Source organism: Cheilinus undulatus, linkage group 11 (assembly GCF_018320785.1).
Source record: "Cheilinus undulatus linkage group 11, ASM1832078v1, whole genome shotgun sequence".
Lineage (NCBI taxonomy): Eukaryota > Metazoa > Chordata > Actinopteri > Labriformes > Labridae > Cheilinus > Cheilinus undulatus.
This window is the reverse complement of record NC_054875.1, coordinates 889,175-906,953: the sequence shown is the minus strand read 5'-3', so window position 1 is coordinate 906,953 and position 17,779 is coordinate 889,175. Positions and strand designations below refer to the sequence as shown.

The 17,779-nt window shown below is 46.1% G+C and overlaps 1 protein-coding gene across 2 annotated transcripts; it reads right to left on the bottom strand.

Moving 5' to 3' along the window:
• Positions 1 to 1,387: 1,387 nt before the first annotated feature.
• Positions 1,388 to 14,809, bottom strand: si:ch211-148l7.4 (uncharacterized protein LOC563603 homolog). Of its 2 annotated transcripts, none has more exons than XM_041799467.1 (3): positions 14,678 to 14,809; positions 6,982 to 7,788; positions 1,388 to 3,368 (listed from the first exon to the last, which is right to left on the bottom strand). In XM_041799467.1, the coding sequence occupies exons 2-3, from the start codon at positions 7,766 to 7,768 to the stop codon at positions 2,224 to 2,226; spliced, it is 1,932 nt and encodes a 643-aa protein (XP_041655401.1). In that variant the 5' UTR covers positions 7,769 to 7,788; positions 14,678 to 14,809; the 3' UTR covers positions 1,388 to 2,223. The 2 variants fall into 2 exon arrangements, with proteins under 2 accessions (XP_041655401.1, XP_041655400.1); XM_041799466.1 differs by having other exon boundaries at positions 6,982 to 7,791; positions 14,678 to 14,808.
• Positions 14,810 to 17,779: the final 2,970 nt, after the last annotated feature.

Sequence of the window (17,779 nt, the reverse complement as noted above, 5' to 3'; positions counted from 1 at the left end):
AGACCTGGTCCAGTTTGAAGGTTAGTTCTTCCTTTAGACTGTTTAGTTCTTCTAACATTCGAGGCTGATTGTGACTGAAGTCTTCCTCCTCTGAGGGTTAAAGTAAAATCTGGTCGCCATGGCGATGGTTCTGAGAGACGGGATAACTTTGAGCGGAGGATTTAGCGGCTGTAACTGCTATTTCACGAGCGCGGCTCACTTCCTCTGTTAAACCAGCTCATGTTATCAGTGATCTCACCACTAGAGGTCAGTGTTGTTGCTCCAGGTTTGGGCTGTAGTCTTTAATAACCACCTGGATTACATTCTTCTACTTTTCCTCCACGCTCGGCTCTGTTTGAGGATTAACGGCAGTTAGCATAGGTTACTTTAGCCGTTAGCCTGTTAGCGACAGTAGACAGAGGCAGCGCTGGAACAGACACTGGGTTAAAATGCTTTTCTCTGATTGGTTAAAGCAGTGACAATATTTCAGCTGGTTTGGACGTAAATCTCTGCGAGAGCAGATCAACCTGACCAACAATGACACGCCAACGTTAGACCTGAACTAGACTCTACCTAGGGTTTAGTCTGGACTCTACACCAGAACTGAGGACTGGGCTACAGGCTGCTGGTCACCGACATAGGACAGATATAGAATGTTATAGCCCCAGTGTTCTCTTCTTTTATCCTTTGATCGAACTTTTCTGAGCCAAACAAAAAAATGAGATAAAAAAAAAAAACATCTGATGGATTTTATGTTCAGGATTAAAAAAGAGGGTCAAAGAATGAAACACTGGGGATGTAACATTGTTTTCCCCAGACCTGCACCAGGTCCCATACAGAGGAAGAAAGAGGATGTTATAGCCCAGGGGTCATCACTAAGAATTCTCCGATGTCTGGTTTGACAACGTTTAATCTAAGCCGTGATAACATTCAGTTATAAAAAACACTGAAAACAATATTCTTATGAACTGGAGGTAATAGTACAACTATAACACAACAATACTAAAGTTAAATATGAATACATTTATGAAAGAAGCTTCGTTATTTGAATAAAGAAGAGGCTGCCTGTCTAAAGGGCCGTGTGCTCTTCAGTTTTAGCTCCAGTGTTCCAGTCTTTCATTTTAATCCTGAGTTCAAAAACGATCAGATGAAAACGTCTGCAGTTTACAGCCGAAGGGTTGATGATTTTAAACGAGGAATCCAAAATCAGCAATAAGAAAATAAAACATGGTGAAAATCTGCCTTTGGCTCTTTAAGAATAAATGCAGAAAACAAACATAAAATTCTCCAAAAAGACCGTTTGCTTTTCTTCATCCTGATGGTTTTGATGTTTTTGTGTCGGATCAAATAAAGGAAGCTTTAAGGACCAAAGAACAGAACGCTGGGGATGCAACATTCTTTTGTTTCCCTAGATGTAACATTCTAACATTCCAGAATGTTACATCACCAGCGTTCCGCTCTTTGATCTTCATTTTTTATCCAAACAAAGACGACAAGATAAAAAAGATTTTTTCTTTTTGTTTGGATTAACTCAACGAAGATCAAAGGATGACGGAATGTTACACTGGTGCAATAACATTCTTTTATTTCTAGATGTAACATTCTAACATTCCAGAATGTTACATCACCAGCGTTCCGCTCTTTGATCTTCATTTTTTATCCAAACAAAGACGACAAGATAAAAAAGATTTTTTCTTTTTGTTTGGATTAACTCAACGAAGATCAAAGGATGACGGAATGTTACACTGGTGCAATAACATTCTTTTATTTCTAGATGTAACATTCTAACATTCCAGAATGTTACATCACCAGTGTTCCGCTCTTTGATCTTTCTTTTTCATTTCTTTGTGGAAAACTAAAAAGGGGAACTTAAAATAAAACTTTTTTAAAGATATTCTGATTCTCTATTCCGTCTGAACTCCCTTAAAGGGCCAGAGGTAACGGTTTTTCTTGTATGTTTTGTTCTCCTGTTCTTGCCTGGTAATTGAGAAACAGCTTGTTTGTTGATTTGGGATTTCTAATCTGAAATTAAAAATCCTCTGGCCCTACACTCCACTGGCCTAATCTGGATTAACTCTGGCTTAAATTCTGGTTCGAGGCCATTCTAACACGGAAACGCCAAACCGACCAGGCAGAGACGAGACGCTGTGGATGCTCGATGAATGAACCCATGACTACAGGAACCCTCCCCTCCACCTCTTCAAGGCATAAAGGTATTTGACTGTTCCACATTCAGACGGCCCATCATGCTTTGCTGGCCGGGGGGCCGTATCCCTCCCTGATGCAGTCCTCCTCCACCCGGGCCCTCAGGTGCTCCTGACAGTGCTGGAGGAAGGAGTCCAGCCTAGAGAAGCCCTGCTGACACGGTACGCAGTGGTACAGTCTCTGTCTCTTAGAGCGCGGCCTCTTCCTCGTGTCCATGGCGTTGGTGCAGACGCTGCAGCGCCGCCACCTCACCGACGACTGATGCAGCTCCACGTGATCCCTGAGCTGAGACTGAACGGAGAACACCTCCGGACAGGACGGGCATGGGAACTCCTCCTCCTCCTCCTCCTCCTCCTCCTCCTCCTCTTCTTCTTCCTCTTCTAGCATCCCCTCTTCCTCCTCCTCTTCTAACTCCTCCTCCTCCTCCTCCTCCTCCTCAGGCACTTCTCTCTGAGTCCCTGAAGGAACCTCACGTCCCCATCCTGAATTCAGCTTCCTGGGCCTCCCTGGTCCAGTTCCGATGGTCTTGCTACCCTCTGAGGTCGGTCTGACAGCGTCTGGTCTGTTCTCTGGTACTTCAGAGTCTCTGGCGCCCCCGTCAGGCACCTGTGTGTCTCTGGCAGCGGTGTAGCTCAGCTCTGAGTGGTGTCGGTCTCTGGCGGCGATGTAGCTCAGCTCTGAGTGGTGTCGGTCTCTGGCAGTGGTGTAGCTCAGCTCTGAGTGGTGTCGGTCTCTGGCGGCGGTGTAGCTCAGTTCTGAGTGGTGTCGGTCTCTGGCGGCGGTGTAGCTAAGCTCTGAGTGGTGTCGGTCTCTGGCGGCGGTGTAGCTAAGCTCTGAGTGGTGTCGGTCTCTGGCGGCGGTGTAGCTAAGCTCTGAGTGGTGTCGGTCTCTGGCGGCGGTGTAGCTCAGCTCTGAGTGGTGTCTGTAATGCGCTCTCAGTGAGAGGTGATGGAGGAAGACTTTCCCACAGACCTGGCACGGGTATGCTCCGGCTCTCCTCCGTCTGATGCCCATGGGCCTGGGCTCCTTCCTGACGATCTTCTCCCTGCTGTGTTTCTCCTTCCTGTGCAGGTAGAGCTTCGACGTGCTCCTGAACACCAGGTCACATGACCGACAGCTCAGGAGCTTATGTTTGGCGTGGGACTTTTTCACTGGAGCGCCATTCAGACGGAGATTTCCTCCACCTGGAAGGAAACAGAAAGTGATTGGAGCATCATCTAGACATGCAAGGGTTAAAACATTTTAATGATAAGGAGCTGTGACTGTCAGGGAGACAGAGGAAGCTCTTTATTGATTAGGGGTGGGAAATATTTATCCATGCCAAATTTTAACTTCTATCACCACTTTTTAGCTGCTTTTCACCACTTTTTCCCTACACTTGTTTCCTCTTCAAACCATTTAGGATGTGATTGGATGGTAGGATGTGATTGGATGGCTGGATGTGATTGGATGGTTGGATGTGATTGGATGGTTGGATGTGATTGGATGTTGGATGTGATTGGATGTTGGATGTGATTGGAGGGTTGGATGTGATTGGATGTTGGATGTGATTGGATGTTGGATGTGATTGGATGTTGGATGTGATTGGAGGGTTGGATGTGATTGGATGGTAGGATGTGATTGGATGGTAGGATGTGATTGGAGGGTAAGATGTGACTGGATGGTCGGATGTGACTGGATGGTTGGATGTGACTGGATGGTTGGATGTGATTGGATGGCTGGATGTGATTGGATGGTTGGATGTGATTGGATGGTTGGATGTGATTGGATGTTGGATGTGATTGGAGGGTTGGATGTGATTGGATGTTGGATGTGATTGGATGTTGGATGTGATTGGATGTTGGATGTGATTGGAGGGTTGGATGTGATTGGATGGTAGGATGTGATTGGATGGTAGGATGTGATTGGAGGGTAAGATGTGACTGGATGGTCGGATGTGACTGGATGGTCGGATGTGACTGGATGGTTGGATGTGATGACTAGATGATGTTAGATGTGATTAGATGTTAGATGATGTAATTAGATGTAGGATATGTGATTAGATAAAATGGATGTCGGATTAGATGTTGAATGTAACTAGATGAATGTTGATTGGATGTAATTGGAGATGGTATGATTGGATGTGATTGATAAGATGTGACTAGATGATTTAGATGTGATTGATGATGTTGGATGTGATTGGATATTGATGTGACTAGATGTTGGATGTGATTGATGGTAGATGTAATTGGATTGTCGGATGTGATTGGAGGGTAAGATGTGATTGGATGGTCGGATGTGACAGATGGTTGGATGACTTGGATGTTGGATGTGATTGGATGTTGATGTGACTGGATGTTAGATGTATGATTGGATGTTGATGTGATTAGGATGTTAGATGTGATTGGATGGTTGGATGTGATTGGATGGTAGGATGTGACTGGATGGTCGGATGTGACTGGATGTTGGATGTGATTGGATGTTGGATGTGATTAGATGTTGGATGTAATTGGATGTTGGATGTGATTGGATGTTGGATGTGACTGGATGTTGGATGTGACTGGATGGTTGGATGTGATTGGATGTTGGATGTGACTGGATATTGGATGTGACTGGATGTTAGATGTGATTGGATGTTAGATGAGATGATTGGATGTTGGATGTGATTGGATGGTAGGATGTGACTGGATGGTCGGATGTGACTGGATGGTCGGATGTGACTGGATGTTGGATGTGATTGGATGTTGGATGTGATTGGATGTTGGATGTGATTGGAGGGTTGGATGTGATTGGATGGTAGGATGTGACTGGATGGTCGGATGTGATTGGATGGTTGGATGTGATTGGATGGTTGGATGTGATTGGATGGTAGGATGTGATTGGATGGTTGGATGTGATTGGATGGTTGGATGTGATTGGATGGTTGGATGTGATTGGATGTTGGATGTGATTGGATGGTAGGATGTGATTGGATGGTTGGATGTGATTGGATGGTTGGATGTGATTGGATGGTTGGATGTGATTGGATGTTGGATGTGATTGGATGGTAGGATGTGATTGGATGGTTGGATGTGATTGGATGGTTGGATGTGATTGGATGGTTGGATGTGATTGGATGGTAGGATGTGATTGGATGGTTGGATGTGATTGGATGGTTGGATGTGATTGGATGGTTGGATGTGATTGGATGGTTGGATGTGACTGGATGTTGGATGTGATTGGATGTTGGATGTGATTGGATGTTGGATGTGATTGGATGGTTGGATGTGATTGGATGGTAGGATGTGACTGGATGGTCGGATGTGACTGGATGGTAGGATGTGATTGGATGTTGGATGTGATTGGATGTTGGATGTGACTGGATGTTGGATGTGATTGGATGTTGGATGTGATTGGATGTTGGATGTGACTGGATGTTGGATGTGATTGGATGTTGGATGTGATTGGATGTTGGATGTGATTGGATGTTGGATGTGACTGGATGTTGGATGTGATTGGATGTTGGATGTGATTGGATGTTGGATGTGATTGGAGGGTTGGATGTGATTGGATGGTAGGATGTGATTGGAGGGTAAGATGTGACTGGATGGTCGGATGTGACTGGATGGTTGGATGTGATTGGATGTTGGATGTGATTGGATGTTGGATGTGACTGGATGTTGGATGTGATTGGATGTTGGATGTGATTGGATGTTGGATGTGATTGGATGTTGGATGTGACTGGATGGTAGGATGTGATTGGATGGTAGGATGTGATTGGATGGTAGGATGTGATTGGATGGTAGGATGTGACTGGATGGTAGGATGTGATTGGATGGTAGGATGTGATTGGAGGGTAAGATGTGACTGGATGGTCGGATGTGACTGGATGGTCGGATGTGACTGGATGGTTGGATGTGATTGGATGTTGGATGTGACTGGATGTTGGATGTGATTGGATGTTGGATGTGATTGGATGTTGGATGTGATTGGATGGTTGGATGTGATTGGATGGTAGGATGTGACTGGATGGTCGGATGTGACTGGATGTTGGATGTGATTGGATGTTGGATGTGATTGGATGTTGGATGTGATTGGATGGTTGGATGTGATTGGATGGTAGGATGTGACTGGATGGTCGGATGTGACTGGATGGTTGGATGTGATTGGATGTTGGATGTGATTGGATGTTGGATGTGACTGGATGTTGGATGTGATTGGATGTTGGATGTGATTGGATGTTGGATGTGACTGGATGTTGGATGTGATTGGATGTTGGATGTGATTGGATGTTGGATGTGATTGGATGGTAGGATGTGATTGGATGGTTGGATGTGATTGGAGGGTAAGATGTGACTGGATGGTCGGATGTGATTGGATGGTAGGATGTGATTGGATGGTTGGATGTGATTGGATGGTTGGATGTGATTGGATGGTTGGATGTGATTGGATGGTTGGATGTGATTGGATGGTTGGATGTGATTGGATGGTTGGATGTGATTGGATGGTTGGATGTGATTGGATGGTTGGATGTGATTGGATGGTTGGATGTGATTGGATGGTTGGATGTGACTGGATGGTTGGATGTGATTGGATGGTTGGATGTGATTGGATGGTTGGATGTGACTGGATGGTTGGATGTGATTGGATGGTTGGATGTGACTGGATGGTTGGATGTGATTGGATGGTTGGATGTGACTGGATGGTTGGATGTGATTGGATGTTGGATGTTTGAATATTGGTACTGATAATCCAGATTAGCCTAATCTCAGCCATTATAATCAGACAGGTCACTGATTAGCCCCGCCCCTTTTTTTATGATGATTAAACCTGTTTTACCTCCTCCTCCATCTTTGGTCGGCGGTCCCTGTGCAGCGCTCAGACGCTCCTCGCCATGGTTCGTCTCTCTGTGGCGGTGAAGTCCAGTCTCTGTGCGGAAGCTTCTGGAGCAGACGTCACACTTGCTGGGCGCCAAGCTCTGCCCCACTGAGGAGTCAGAGCGGGCAGAGTCAGAGTGGGCGGAGCCAGCCTCTGAAACAGGCGGCGAATCATCAGGGAGGCTGCTGACGTCGACGATTCGTGATGGTGATGGCGGCTCACTGCAGCCGGCCTGCTGGTGGTGCAGTAGAGCCTGTTTCTGGCTAAAGCCCCGCCCACATGGCGCACATGCATAAGGGGTGTTGTCTAGTAGGCAGGGCTGGAGGTGGGGCGACTTATTCTGCAGTCTGATTGGGTCAGAACTCCGAGACATGCACGCCAGACACGGAGAGCTGAGCGGCGAGGCTCCGTGACAGAGCACACAGGCGGAGGCGCCATGGTCGCACCTGTGCAGCTGCAGAGACGAGCGCAGTGAGAAGCCCCGCCCACAGGAGTTGCAGCGGTGAGGTTTGGGCAGCGTGTGCGTCACCTCTTGATGGTGAAGCAGGTCGGCTGAGCGAGCGAAGCCCTGGTCGCACTCCTGACAGACGTAGGAGGACGACGGGGTCGTCTGAGGGCGCTGGGCCCGCTGTTGTTTGGCGTCCGCCCGGGCGATGAAGCTGGCGAGCCTTGTCAGAGTGTCCGTGGTCGTCTTGGAGCGGCTGAACGACTCCGGGGGCCGCGTGGTGCTCCAGCTGACGCCGTCCATCCTCTCTCACCAGGCGGACGCTGCTGGAGGAGAAACGGAGCGAGGAGATGTCAGACAGGAAGTTAGCACACAGACCAAACAGACGACGCAGAGGAGTCAGCCTTCCTCATGCATGAACACAGACCTATCACACACCTGTCTGTCCCGGGTTTTCTGAAAGGAAGAATTCTTCTCTCTTCAGTTCTTAAGCCGTTAGTCGACTGAAAGTCACGGCACTAGCCAGGAAGTCAGACTTTAACTCCAACAAATAAAGGATGTTTGTAGTTCCCTTCAGAGCAAAGACAGTTCAACCACAAACAACTTCAGATCAGACTCCAGGTAGTCAGGTGTTCCTCTGAGCTTTCTAAACATCAGCAGGTATGAGTTTGTTTCCTTTTAACACGCATTTAAAGGTTTTCCTCCCTGTGAGCACGGATGTTACCTTCAGGGGTGGGCGGTAAACCGTCAATAATTAGACCACATGATTGGAGGTAAAAATCTCACTTAGATCATTCTCAGCCCTTCGTACCATTACTGCACAATAAAACTCTGTAGCTGCTATTTTCCTACCTGCTTTAAGTGTGAAGGCCACATCAGGAAATATGACGCTGTCAGCAGCACGAAGCTCTGAAGCAGAAAATCCTGGATCTGAGGTCTGTGGTTCAAAAGGTCCAAAAAATTTCCTCCTAAGTCCTTTCCTATCCACTTCTCCTTAACCCTGGTGAAAAACGTCACAGTGCCAACGAAAGGAGGGAGTAAGAGGGTAGGAAAGGAGGGAGTAAGAGGGTTAAGGAAAGGAGGGAGCAAGAGGGTAGGAAAGGTGGGAGTAAGAGGGTAGGAAAGGAGGGAGTAAGAGGGTAGGAAAGGAGGGAGTAAGAGGGTTAAGGAAAGGAGGGAGCAAGAGGGTAGGAAAGGTGGGAGTAAGAGGGTAGGAAAGGAGGGAGTAAGAGGGTAGGAAAGGAGGGAGTGAGAGGATAGGAAAGGAGGGAGTAAGAGCATAGGAAAGGAGGGAGTAAGAGGGTTAAGGAAAGGAGGGAGCAAGAGGGTAGGAAAGGTGGGAGTAAGAGGGTTAAGGAAAGGAGGGAGTGAGAGGGTCAAGGAAAGAAGGGAGAAAGAGGGTAGGAAAGGTGGGAGAAAGAGGGTAGGAAAGGAGGGAGTGAGAGCATAGGAAAGGAGGGAGTAAGAGGGTAGGAAAGGAGGGAGTAAGGGGATGAGAAAGGAGGGAATAAGAGGGTAGGAAAGAAGGGAGTAAGAGCATAGGAAAGGAGGGAGTAAGAGGGTTAAGGAAAGGAGGGAGTAAGAGGGTCAAGGAAAGAAGGGAGAAAGAGGGTAGGAAAGGTGGGAGAAAGAGGGTAGGAAAGGAGGGAGTGAGAGCATAGGAAAGGAGGGAGTAAGAGGGTAGGAAAGGAGGGAGTAAGGGGATGAGAAAGGAGGGAATAAGAGGGTAGGAAAGGAGGGAGTAAGAGGGTTAAGGAAAGGAGGGAGTAAGAGGGTAGGAAAGGTGGGAGTAAGAGGGTAGGAAAGGAGGGAGTAAGAGGGTAGGAAAGGAGAGAGTAAGAGGGTAGGAAAGGAGGGAGTAAGAGGGTAGGAAAGGAGGGAGTAAGAGGGTAGGAAAGGAGAGAGTAAGAGGGTAGGAAAGGAGGGAGTAAGAGGGTAGGAAAGGAGGGAGTAAGAGGGTTAAGGAAAAGAGGGAGTAAGAGGGTAGGAAATGAGGGAGTAAGAGGGTAGGAAAGGAGGGAGTAAGGGGATGAGAAATGAGGGAATAAGAGGGTAGGAAAGGAGGGAGTAAGAGGATAGGAGGGATTAAGAGGGTAGGAAAGGAGGGAACAAGAGCATAGGAAAGGAGGAAGTAAGAGGATAGGAAAGGAGGGAGTAAGAGCATAGGAAATGAGGGAGTAAGAGGGTAGGAAAGGAGGGAGTAAAAGGATAGGAAAGGAGGGAGTAAGAGGGTCAAGGAAAGGAGGGAGTTAGAGGATAGGAAAGGAGGGAGTAAGAGGGTAGGAAAGGAGGGAGTAAGAGGGTAGGAAAGGAGGGAGTAAGAGGGTTAAGGAAAGGAGGGAGTAAGAGGTTTAAGGAAAGGAGGGAGTAAGAGGGTAGGAAAGGAGGGAGCAAGAGGGTCAAGAAAAGGAGGGAGTAAGAGGGTAAGAAAGGAGGGAGTAAGAGGGTAGGAAAGGAGGGAGTAAGAGGACAGAAAGGGAGGGAGTAAGAGGGTTAAGGAAAGGAGGGAGTAAGAGGGTAGGAAAGAAGGGAGTAAGAGGGTCAAGGAAAGGAGGGAGTAAGAGGGTAGGAAAGGAGGGAGTAAGAGCAAAGGAAAGGAGGGAGTAAGAGGATAGGAGGGATTAAGAGGGTAGGGAAGGAGGGAACAAGAGCATAGGAAAGGAGGAAGTAAGAGGATAGGAAAGGAGGGAGTAAGAGGGTTAAGGAAAGGAGGGAGTAAGAGGGTTAAGGAAAGGAGGGAGTAAGAGGACAGAAAGGGAGGGAGTAAGAGGGTAGGAAAGGAGGGAGTAAGAGGGTAGGAAAGGAGAGAGTAAGAGGGTTAAGGAAAGGAGAGAGTAAGAGGGTTAAGGAAAGGAGGCAGTCAGAGGGTAGGAAAGGAGGCAGTCAGAGGGTAGGAAAGGAGGCAGTCAGAGGGTAGGAAAGGAGGCAGTCAGAGGGTAGGAAAGGAGGGAGTCAGAGGGTAGGAAAGGAGGGAGTCAGAGGACAGGAAAGGAGGCAGTCAGAGGGTAGGAAAGGAGGCAGTCAGAGGGTAGGAAAGGAGGCAGTCAGAGGGTAGGAAAGGAGGGAGTAAGAGGGTAGGAAAGGAGGGAGTCAGAGGGTAGGAAAGGAGGGAGTCAGAGGGTAGGAAAGGAGGGAGTAAGAGGGTAGGAAAGGAGGGAGTAAGAGGGTAGGAAAGGAGGGAGTAAGAGGGTAGGAAAGGAGGGAGTAAGAGGGTAGGATAGGAGGGAGTAAGAGGGTAGGAAAGGAGGGAGTAAGAGGGTAGGATAGGAGGGAGTAAGAGGGTAGGATAGGAGGGAGTAAGAGGGTAGGAAAGGAGGGAGTAAGAGGGTAGGATAGGAGGGAGTAAGAGGGTAGGAAAGGAGGGAGTAAGAGGGTAGGATAGGAGGGAGTAAGAGGGTAGGAAAGGAGGGAGTAAGAGGGTAGGATAGGAGGGAGTAAGAGGGTAGGAAAGGAGGGAGTAAGAGGGTAGGAAAGGAGGGAGTAAGAGGGTAGGATAGGAGGGAGTAAGAGGGTAGGAAAGGAGGGAGTAAGAGGGTAGGATAGGAGGGAGTAAGAGGGTAGGAAAGGAGGGAGTAAGAGGGTAGGATAGGAGGGAGTAAGAGGGTAGGATAGGAGGGAGTAAGAGGGTAGGAAAGGAGGGAGTAAGAGGGTAGGAAAGGAGGGAGTAAGAGGGTAGGAAAGGAGAGGGTAAGAGGGTAGGAAAGGAGGGAGTAAGAGGGTAGGATAGCAGGGAGTAAGAGGGTAGGAAAGGAGGGAGTAAGAGGGTAGGATAGGAGGGAGTAAGATATACTTCCCAACCAACAGGAGCCTCCTTGATCCAAGTTTAGCTCTACCTGTGGGCCCGGTGCAGTATACCAGAGACACACCCTGGTTGAAGGTCCCTCGTTCCCCTCCTTCACCCATAATGACCTCCATGAGTTTTCAATGGTAAAGATGGCCTTCACAAATCTGCTGTCACCAGGGGAACCTGAGCTGTACACATTTCATATCCTATTAGATCACCTACGTCTTCCCTCAGCTCGACATATTGCCCTTTCATATGCCCATGACCTACGACCTTTCACTACAACAACGGCGGCCCTGGAGCGACAGCATGGTCAACCCCACCAGCTGGCCCTAAAGGAGATCCAGACCATACTGAACCTACCCAGAGTGCCGTCAGAGATCATTGGTTGCTACAATCCCTTAACTCAGCTGAAAACGCTGCAGAACTCGCCTGTACCTCACGTCCAGAGGCTACTGAGTAAACTCCCTGTAGAGATAGTTCCAGACTTCGTTAGACACACCCGCTCAGTCTCTCCCACCTCTCACTATAACCTGGGGGATTTGCTGCATGGCTTGAAGGAGAGGCAGAATGTCAAGCTGTGGTAGCACCAGCTGGTAACCTACAAATCAGCGCACCCCAAACCCAACGAAAGGATACAAGTCACAGGTTCAAGCACCCAACACCTACCATCCTCCACGGGTCTGACTGCAAGGCTTCTCATGGACAAAGTGCCCACGGAAATCAACGCCAGCCCCAGATGAGGTACCCATGCTCATTCTGTCAGTCCTCCCACTACCTGAAAAACTGTACGAGTTTAAAGGAACTAGCCCCAGACAAAGAAACTAAGAGGCTGAAGGAAGAAAATAGATGCTGGAGATGTGGCAGAACCCACAGAGCAGCTAACTGTACTTTTAAAAACCTGCCCCAAGTGTAATGGGCTGCACCTAGGCATACTGCATGATGTAAATAAGGCCCAGTCAGCATCCAGAGTCCTGAACATGAACCCACAAAGTAAGTCATCTACAGTGTTACTTACAGTAGTTGAAGTACAACTTCACCACAACAATCAGACATTTGACACCCACGCCATCTTAGATGATGGATCCGAGCGTACAATGCTGCTACCAGGTGCAGCAGAGGATCTTGATCTGAATGGTGAACCAGATCAACTTGAACTGCAGACCGTGAGACGGCAGACAGAAACATTAGGAGGAAGAGCTGTAAACCTTAAAATCTCTGCTGCATCAAGCCCTGAGAGAAAATTCTCAGTTGATCGAGCCTTCACCTCTAACATGATCATGTTTGCCCTGTGGATAAACTCAAACAACGGTACCCCTATCCACGTGGTCTACCACTGAGCCCCTTCTCCAAAGTCCAGCCACACATCCTCAGTGGATCGGACAACCCATTCCTGATCACACCGATGCAGAAAGTCCGATATGGTCCGAAGGGAGCTCCAGCTGCAGCGAGGACACGACTGGGATGGGCTCTTCAAGGACCAACGGGTCTCAGTGAGTCATCATCTGCCCAGTGCCTACTTACATCACCAGTTAACCCTTTCACTGAACTCCAGCATCATGTAGAGCAACTACAGCAACCTGATATCCTTCCCTTCAAAAATGAAAAGTTAAAACAAGTCAAAACAGGACATGAAAGCCATAGAACTCCTGAACACGAAGACCATGAGAGTCCACACAAATGAAACAAAACCATACCCAACCCCTTCATCAAGAAAGAAGGCACCTAAACCCAGAGCCCCTTTAGAATCTGTGACGCCCCTTCTCCAACGCTCTGAGTGCAACCTGTCCACTAATCAGTGGCCCATCAGACCTGCTCCTGCAAAAGAACCAACCACAAGGATGAGAAAACCAATTTTTTGTGGCCTAGCACAACCCGCCCACCCGCCAACCTGCCAACCCGCCCACCCGCCAACCCGCCAACCCGCCAACCCGCCCACCCGCCAACCCGCCAACCCGCCAACCCACCAACCCGCCAACCCGCCCACCCGCCAACCCGCCAACCCACCAACCCGCCCACCCGCCAACCCGCCAACCCGCCAACCCACCAACCCACCAACCCGCCAACCCGCCAACCCACCAACCCACCAACCCGCCCACCCGCCAACCCACCAAATCTTCCTGACCCTGAGGAATGTGATACCAGGACAAACGGCATAAAACGGCATTGGATCCTGTGTTTGGATGCGCACACATCAGTGTTCATCAGGGAGTTTTTTCAAGGTGCTTCACTTTAACTGAAGTTTACGCAAAGAATTGTGGGTCGTCTGTTCATCTCTCCTTTGGTAAAGGATGCTCCGGTGTTTCCTAGGCTAAAGGAGACAATAAAGGAAACAACGAAGCTCCTTTCCTTTATCATGGCCGACACCGAAACACTTCCAGCTCATTTTACTCAGTCAGGACCCGGACTGGGACTGGAGTCCGGTCTAACTGATGTTGGTGTGTGGATATAGGTCAATAAAAATGACAGGTGGGTGAACATGTGAAGGTCAGAGGTAATTTTCATCAAAGGAGGCTGTTATTTTAGTTCCAGAGCATTTTATCATTAAAAAGCCAGATTTAATCATAAAATAAATTTAATAAATTTAATTTAATAAATAATGAAAAATTTGTGGCTAGTTAAAAAACCCTAAATGGCTCATATCTTCAAAGTATATTTAAATCTGTTCTTACTGTAATAATTCAGTGTTAAACTCTACTACAGTGATATTTCTGTAGCTGTGGTATCAGGAGTTTAACTGTAATAATTCAGTGTTAAACTCTACTACAGTGATATTTCTGTAGCTGTGGTAAAAGGAGTTTAACTGTAATAATTCAGTGTTAAACTCTACTACAGTGATATTTCTGTAGCTGTGGTATCAGGAGTTTAACTGTAATAATTCAGTGTTAAACTCTACTACAGTGATATTTCTGTAGCTGTGGTATCAGGAGTTTTGTGAACGGTACATCCCTACTTTCATCATAAACCAGTCAGATCTGATGTTAAAGTGTGCCACTGTGATAACCCTAATAACCCAGTCCTATTATCATGTGTAAATGAATATAAACATTGATTTATTTTATCGGTCAGTTTTGATGACAGTGAAGAATTCTGGGTAAACAGCTGTTAAAGTTCTGACAGAAAGGAGGAAGTCAGCCTTCCTGCTAGCTTGTTCCTGTTTCTTCAGACCGATAATAAACTCATAAATGTGCTTTAATAATATTTAACGGTGTCTGTTTAATGCTAGCCGGGTATTTCTAACCCGGGACAGTTAACACTGGAGCTAACTAGCAGCAGATTACTGAGCTGACTGCGCGTCCACAGGCTAGCTCCGTGTTTGCTAATGTTAGCTCCATGCTAGCGGAGCTAACGTGTCAAAGACGCAGAATCCACCGTAACACCCCCCCTCAGCTCCCAGACGGAGCAGGTGTGCTGGTCCGAGCTCTCACCTGTCGGATTCAGACGGTTGTTGTGGATGTTCGTCGGTGTGGTCCTCTCGGTCCTCCGGAGCATGGCTGAAGAAGTGAAAGTTTGTCAGGATACTTCTCTGGGATCAACACGTCACTTCCGGTGTCACGCCCACCTGAAACCTCACGGTAACTTTTTAACTCAAACCGTCGAAGATTTTGAGTCCGTCACTGGGAAAACAGTAAAAGTTTTACTGGATGGAAACACAACGAGAAGAAAACCAACGGCGCATCAGCAGGAGAGACCGGGTTCCTTTTTTACTCCCTCCGTTTCTTTAGATAAAAATATAAATATCATCAGAGACCGTCTGTCTGCATGTGAGTGTAAATAAATATAGATTTATATTTAGAGAAGTATGTTTATTTATGAAATACAGAAGGAAATAGTACAATAATGAATGATTCATTCTGTAGTGTAGGGGAGACCAGGCATGGATGTAACACGGGGCCAGCCCCGCCCCTTTCTGGGGGAAAACGAAAAAAATGAATGGCGGTCAATGGGAAAGACTGGGTCATTCAGGCTTTAAAAGCTTTAGCCGTCTAGCTGCTAGCCAAAGAGAGAGTGTGTAAACAGTGGAACTGTTCTTTGACTGGAATGTTCTCTACAGGTACAGGAACTTTAAAAACACAAGGACTGAGTCACGCAGAATATCAGTCGTTTAATATAAACCAAAAGGTAATATACAGCAGTACTGTAACATTCAATGACTCTTTAGGCTGAAGCTCAGACTACAGACGCTCTCTAAAACAACATGAACACACGCCAACCATGACCTACAAACAGGAAGTAAGCACACAGCCGTCAGGAAACGCCATCAATGATGTTAAAAACCACAGGAAGTTAACAGACAGCCTTTAGTTTACACCATCAGTGACATGAAAAAACAGGAAGTGAACTCAGTGTTTGGTTAACTCCTATCAATGACTTTAAAACCAACAGGAAGTTAACACAAAGCCTTTTGTTATCATAGTCAATGATGTAAAATCAACAGGAAGTGACCTCACAGCCTTTATTTTACAGCATCAATGATGTAAAAACAACAGGAAGTGACCTCACAGCCTTTATTTTACAGCATCAATGATGTAAAATCAACAGGAAGTGACCTCACAGCCTTTATTTTACAGCATCAATGATGTAAAAACAACAGGAAGTGACCTCACAGCCTTTATTTTACAGCATCAATGATGTAAAAACAACAGGAAGTGACCTCACAGCCTTTATTTTACAGCATCAATGATGTAAAAACAACAGGAAGTGACCTCACAGCCTTTATTTTACAGCATCAATGATGTAAAAACAACAGGAAGTGACCTCACAGCCTTTATTTTACAGCATCAATGATGTAAAAACAACAGGAAGTGACCTCACAGCCTTTATTTTACACCATCAATGATGTAAAAACAACAGGAAGTGACCTCACAGCCTTTATTTTACAGCATCAATGATGTAAAAACAACAGGAAGTGACCTCACAGCCTTTATTTTACAGCATCAATGATGTAAAATCAACAGGAAGTGACCTCACAGCCTTTATTTTACAGCATCAATGATGTAAAAACAACAGGAAGTGACCTCACAGCCTTTATTTTACAGTGTCAATGATGTAAAAACAACAGGAAGTGACCTCACAGCCTTTATTTTACAGTGTCAATGATGTCAAATCAACAGGAAGTGACCTCACAGCCTTTATTTTACAGCATCAATGATGTAAAAACAACAGGAAGTGACCTCACAGCCTTTATTTTACAGCATCAATGATGTAAAAACAACAGGAAGTGACCTCACAGCCTTTATTTTACAGCATCAATGATGTAAAAACAACAGGAAGTGACCTCACAGCCTTTATTTTACAGCATCAATGATGTAAAAACAACAGGAAGTGACCTCACAGCCTTTATTTTACAGCATCAATGATGTAAAAACAACAGGAAGTGACCTCACAGCCTTTATTTTACAGCATCAATGATGTAAAATCAACAGGAAGTGACCTCACAGCCTTTATTTTACAGCATCAATGATGTAAAAACAACAGGAAGTGACCTCACAGCCTTTATTTTACAGCATCAATGATGTAAAATCAACAGGAAGTGACCTCACAGCCTTTATTTTACAGCATCAATGATGTAAAAACAACAGGAAGTGACCTCACAGCCTTTATTTTACAGCATCAATGATGTAAAATCAACAGGAAGTGACCTCACAGCCTTTATTTTACAGCATCAATGATGTAAAAACAACAGGAAGTGACCTCACAGCCTTTATTTTACAGCATCAATGATGTAAAATCAACAGGAAGTGACCTCACAGCCTTTATTTTACAGCATCAATGATGTAAAAACAACAGGAAGTGACCTCACAGCCTTTATTTTACAGCATCAATGATGTAAAAACAACAGGAAGTGACCTCACAGCCTTTATTTTACAGCATCAATGATGTAAAAACAACAGGAAGTGACCTCACAGCCTTTATTTTACAGCATCAATGATGTAAAAACAACAGGAAGTGACCTCACAGCCTTTATTTTACAGCATCAATGATGTAAAATCAACAGGAAGTGACCTCACAGCCTTTATTTTACAGCATCAATGATGTAAAAACAACAGGAAGTGACCTCACAGCCTTTATTTTACAGCATCAATGATGTAAAATCAACAGGAAGTGACCTCACAGCCTTTATTTTACAGCATCAATGATGTAAAAACAACAGGAAGTGACCTCACAGCCTTTATTTTACAGCATCAATGATGTAAAAACAACAGGAAGTGACCTCACAGCCTTTATTTTACAGCATCAATGATGTAAAAACAACAGGAAGTGACCTCACAGCCTTTATTTTACAGCATCAATGATGTAAAAACAACAGGAAGTGACCTCACAGCCTTTATTTTACAGCATCAATGATGTAAAATCAACAGGAAGTGACCTCACAGCCTTTATTTTACACCATCAATGATGTAAAAACAACAGGAAGTGACCTCACAGCCTTTATTTTACACCATCAATGATGTAAAAACAACAGGAAGTGACCTCACAGCCTTTATTTTACAGCATCAATGATGTAAAAACAACAGGAAGTGACCTCA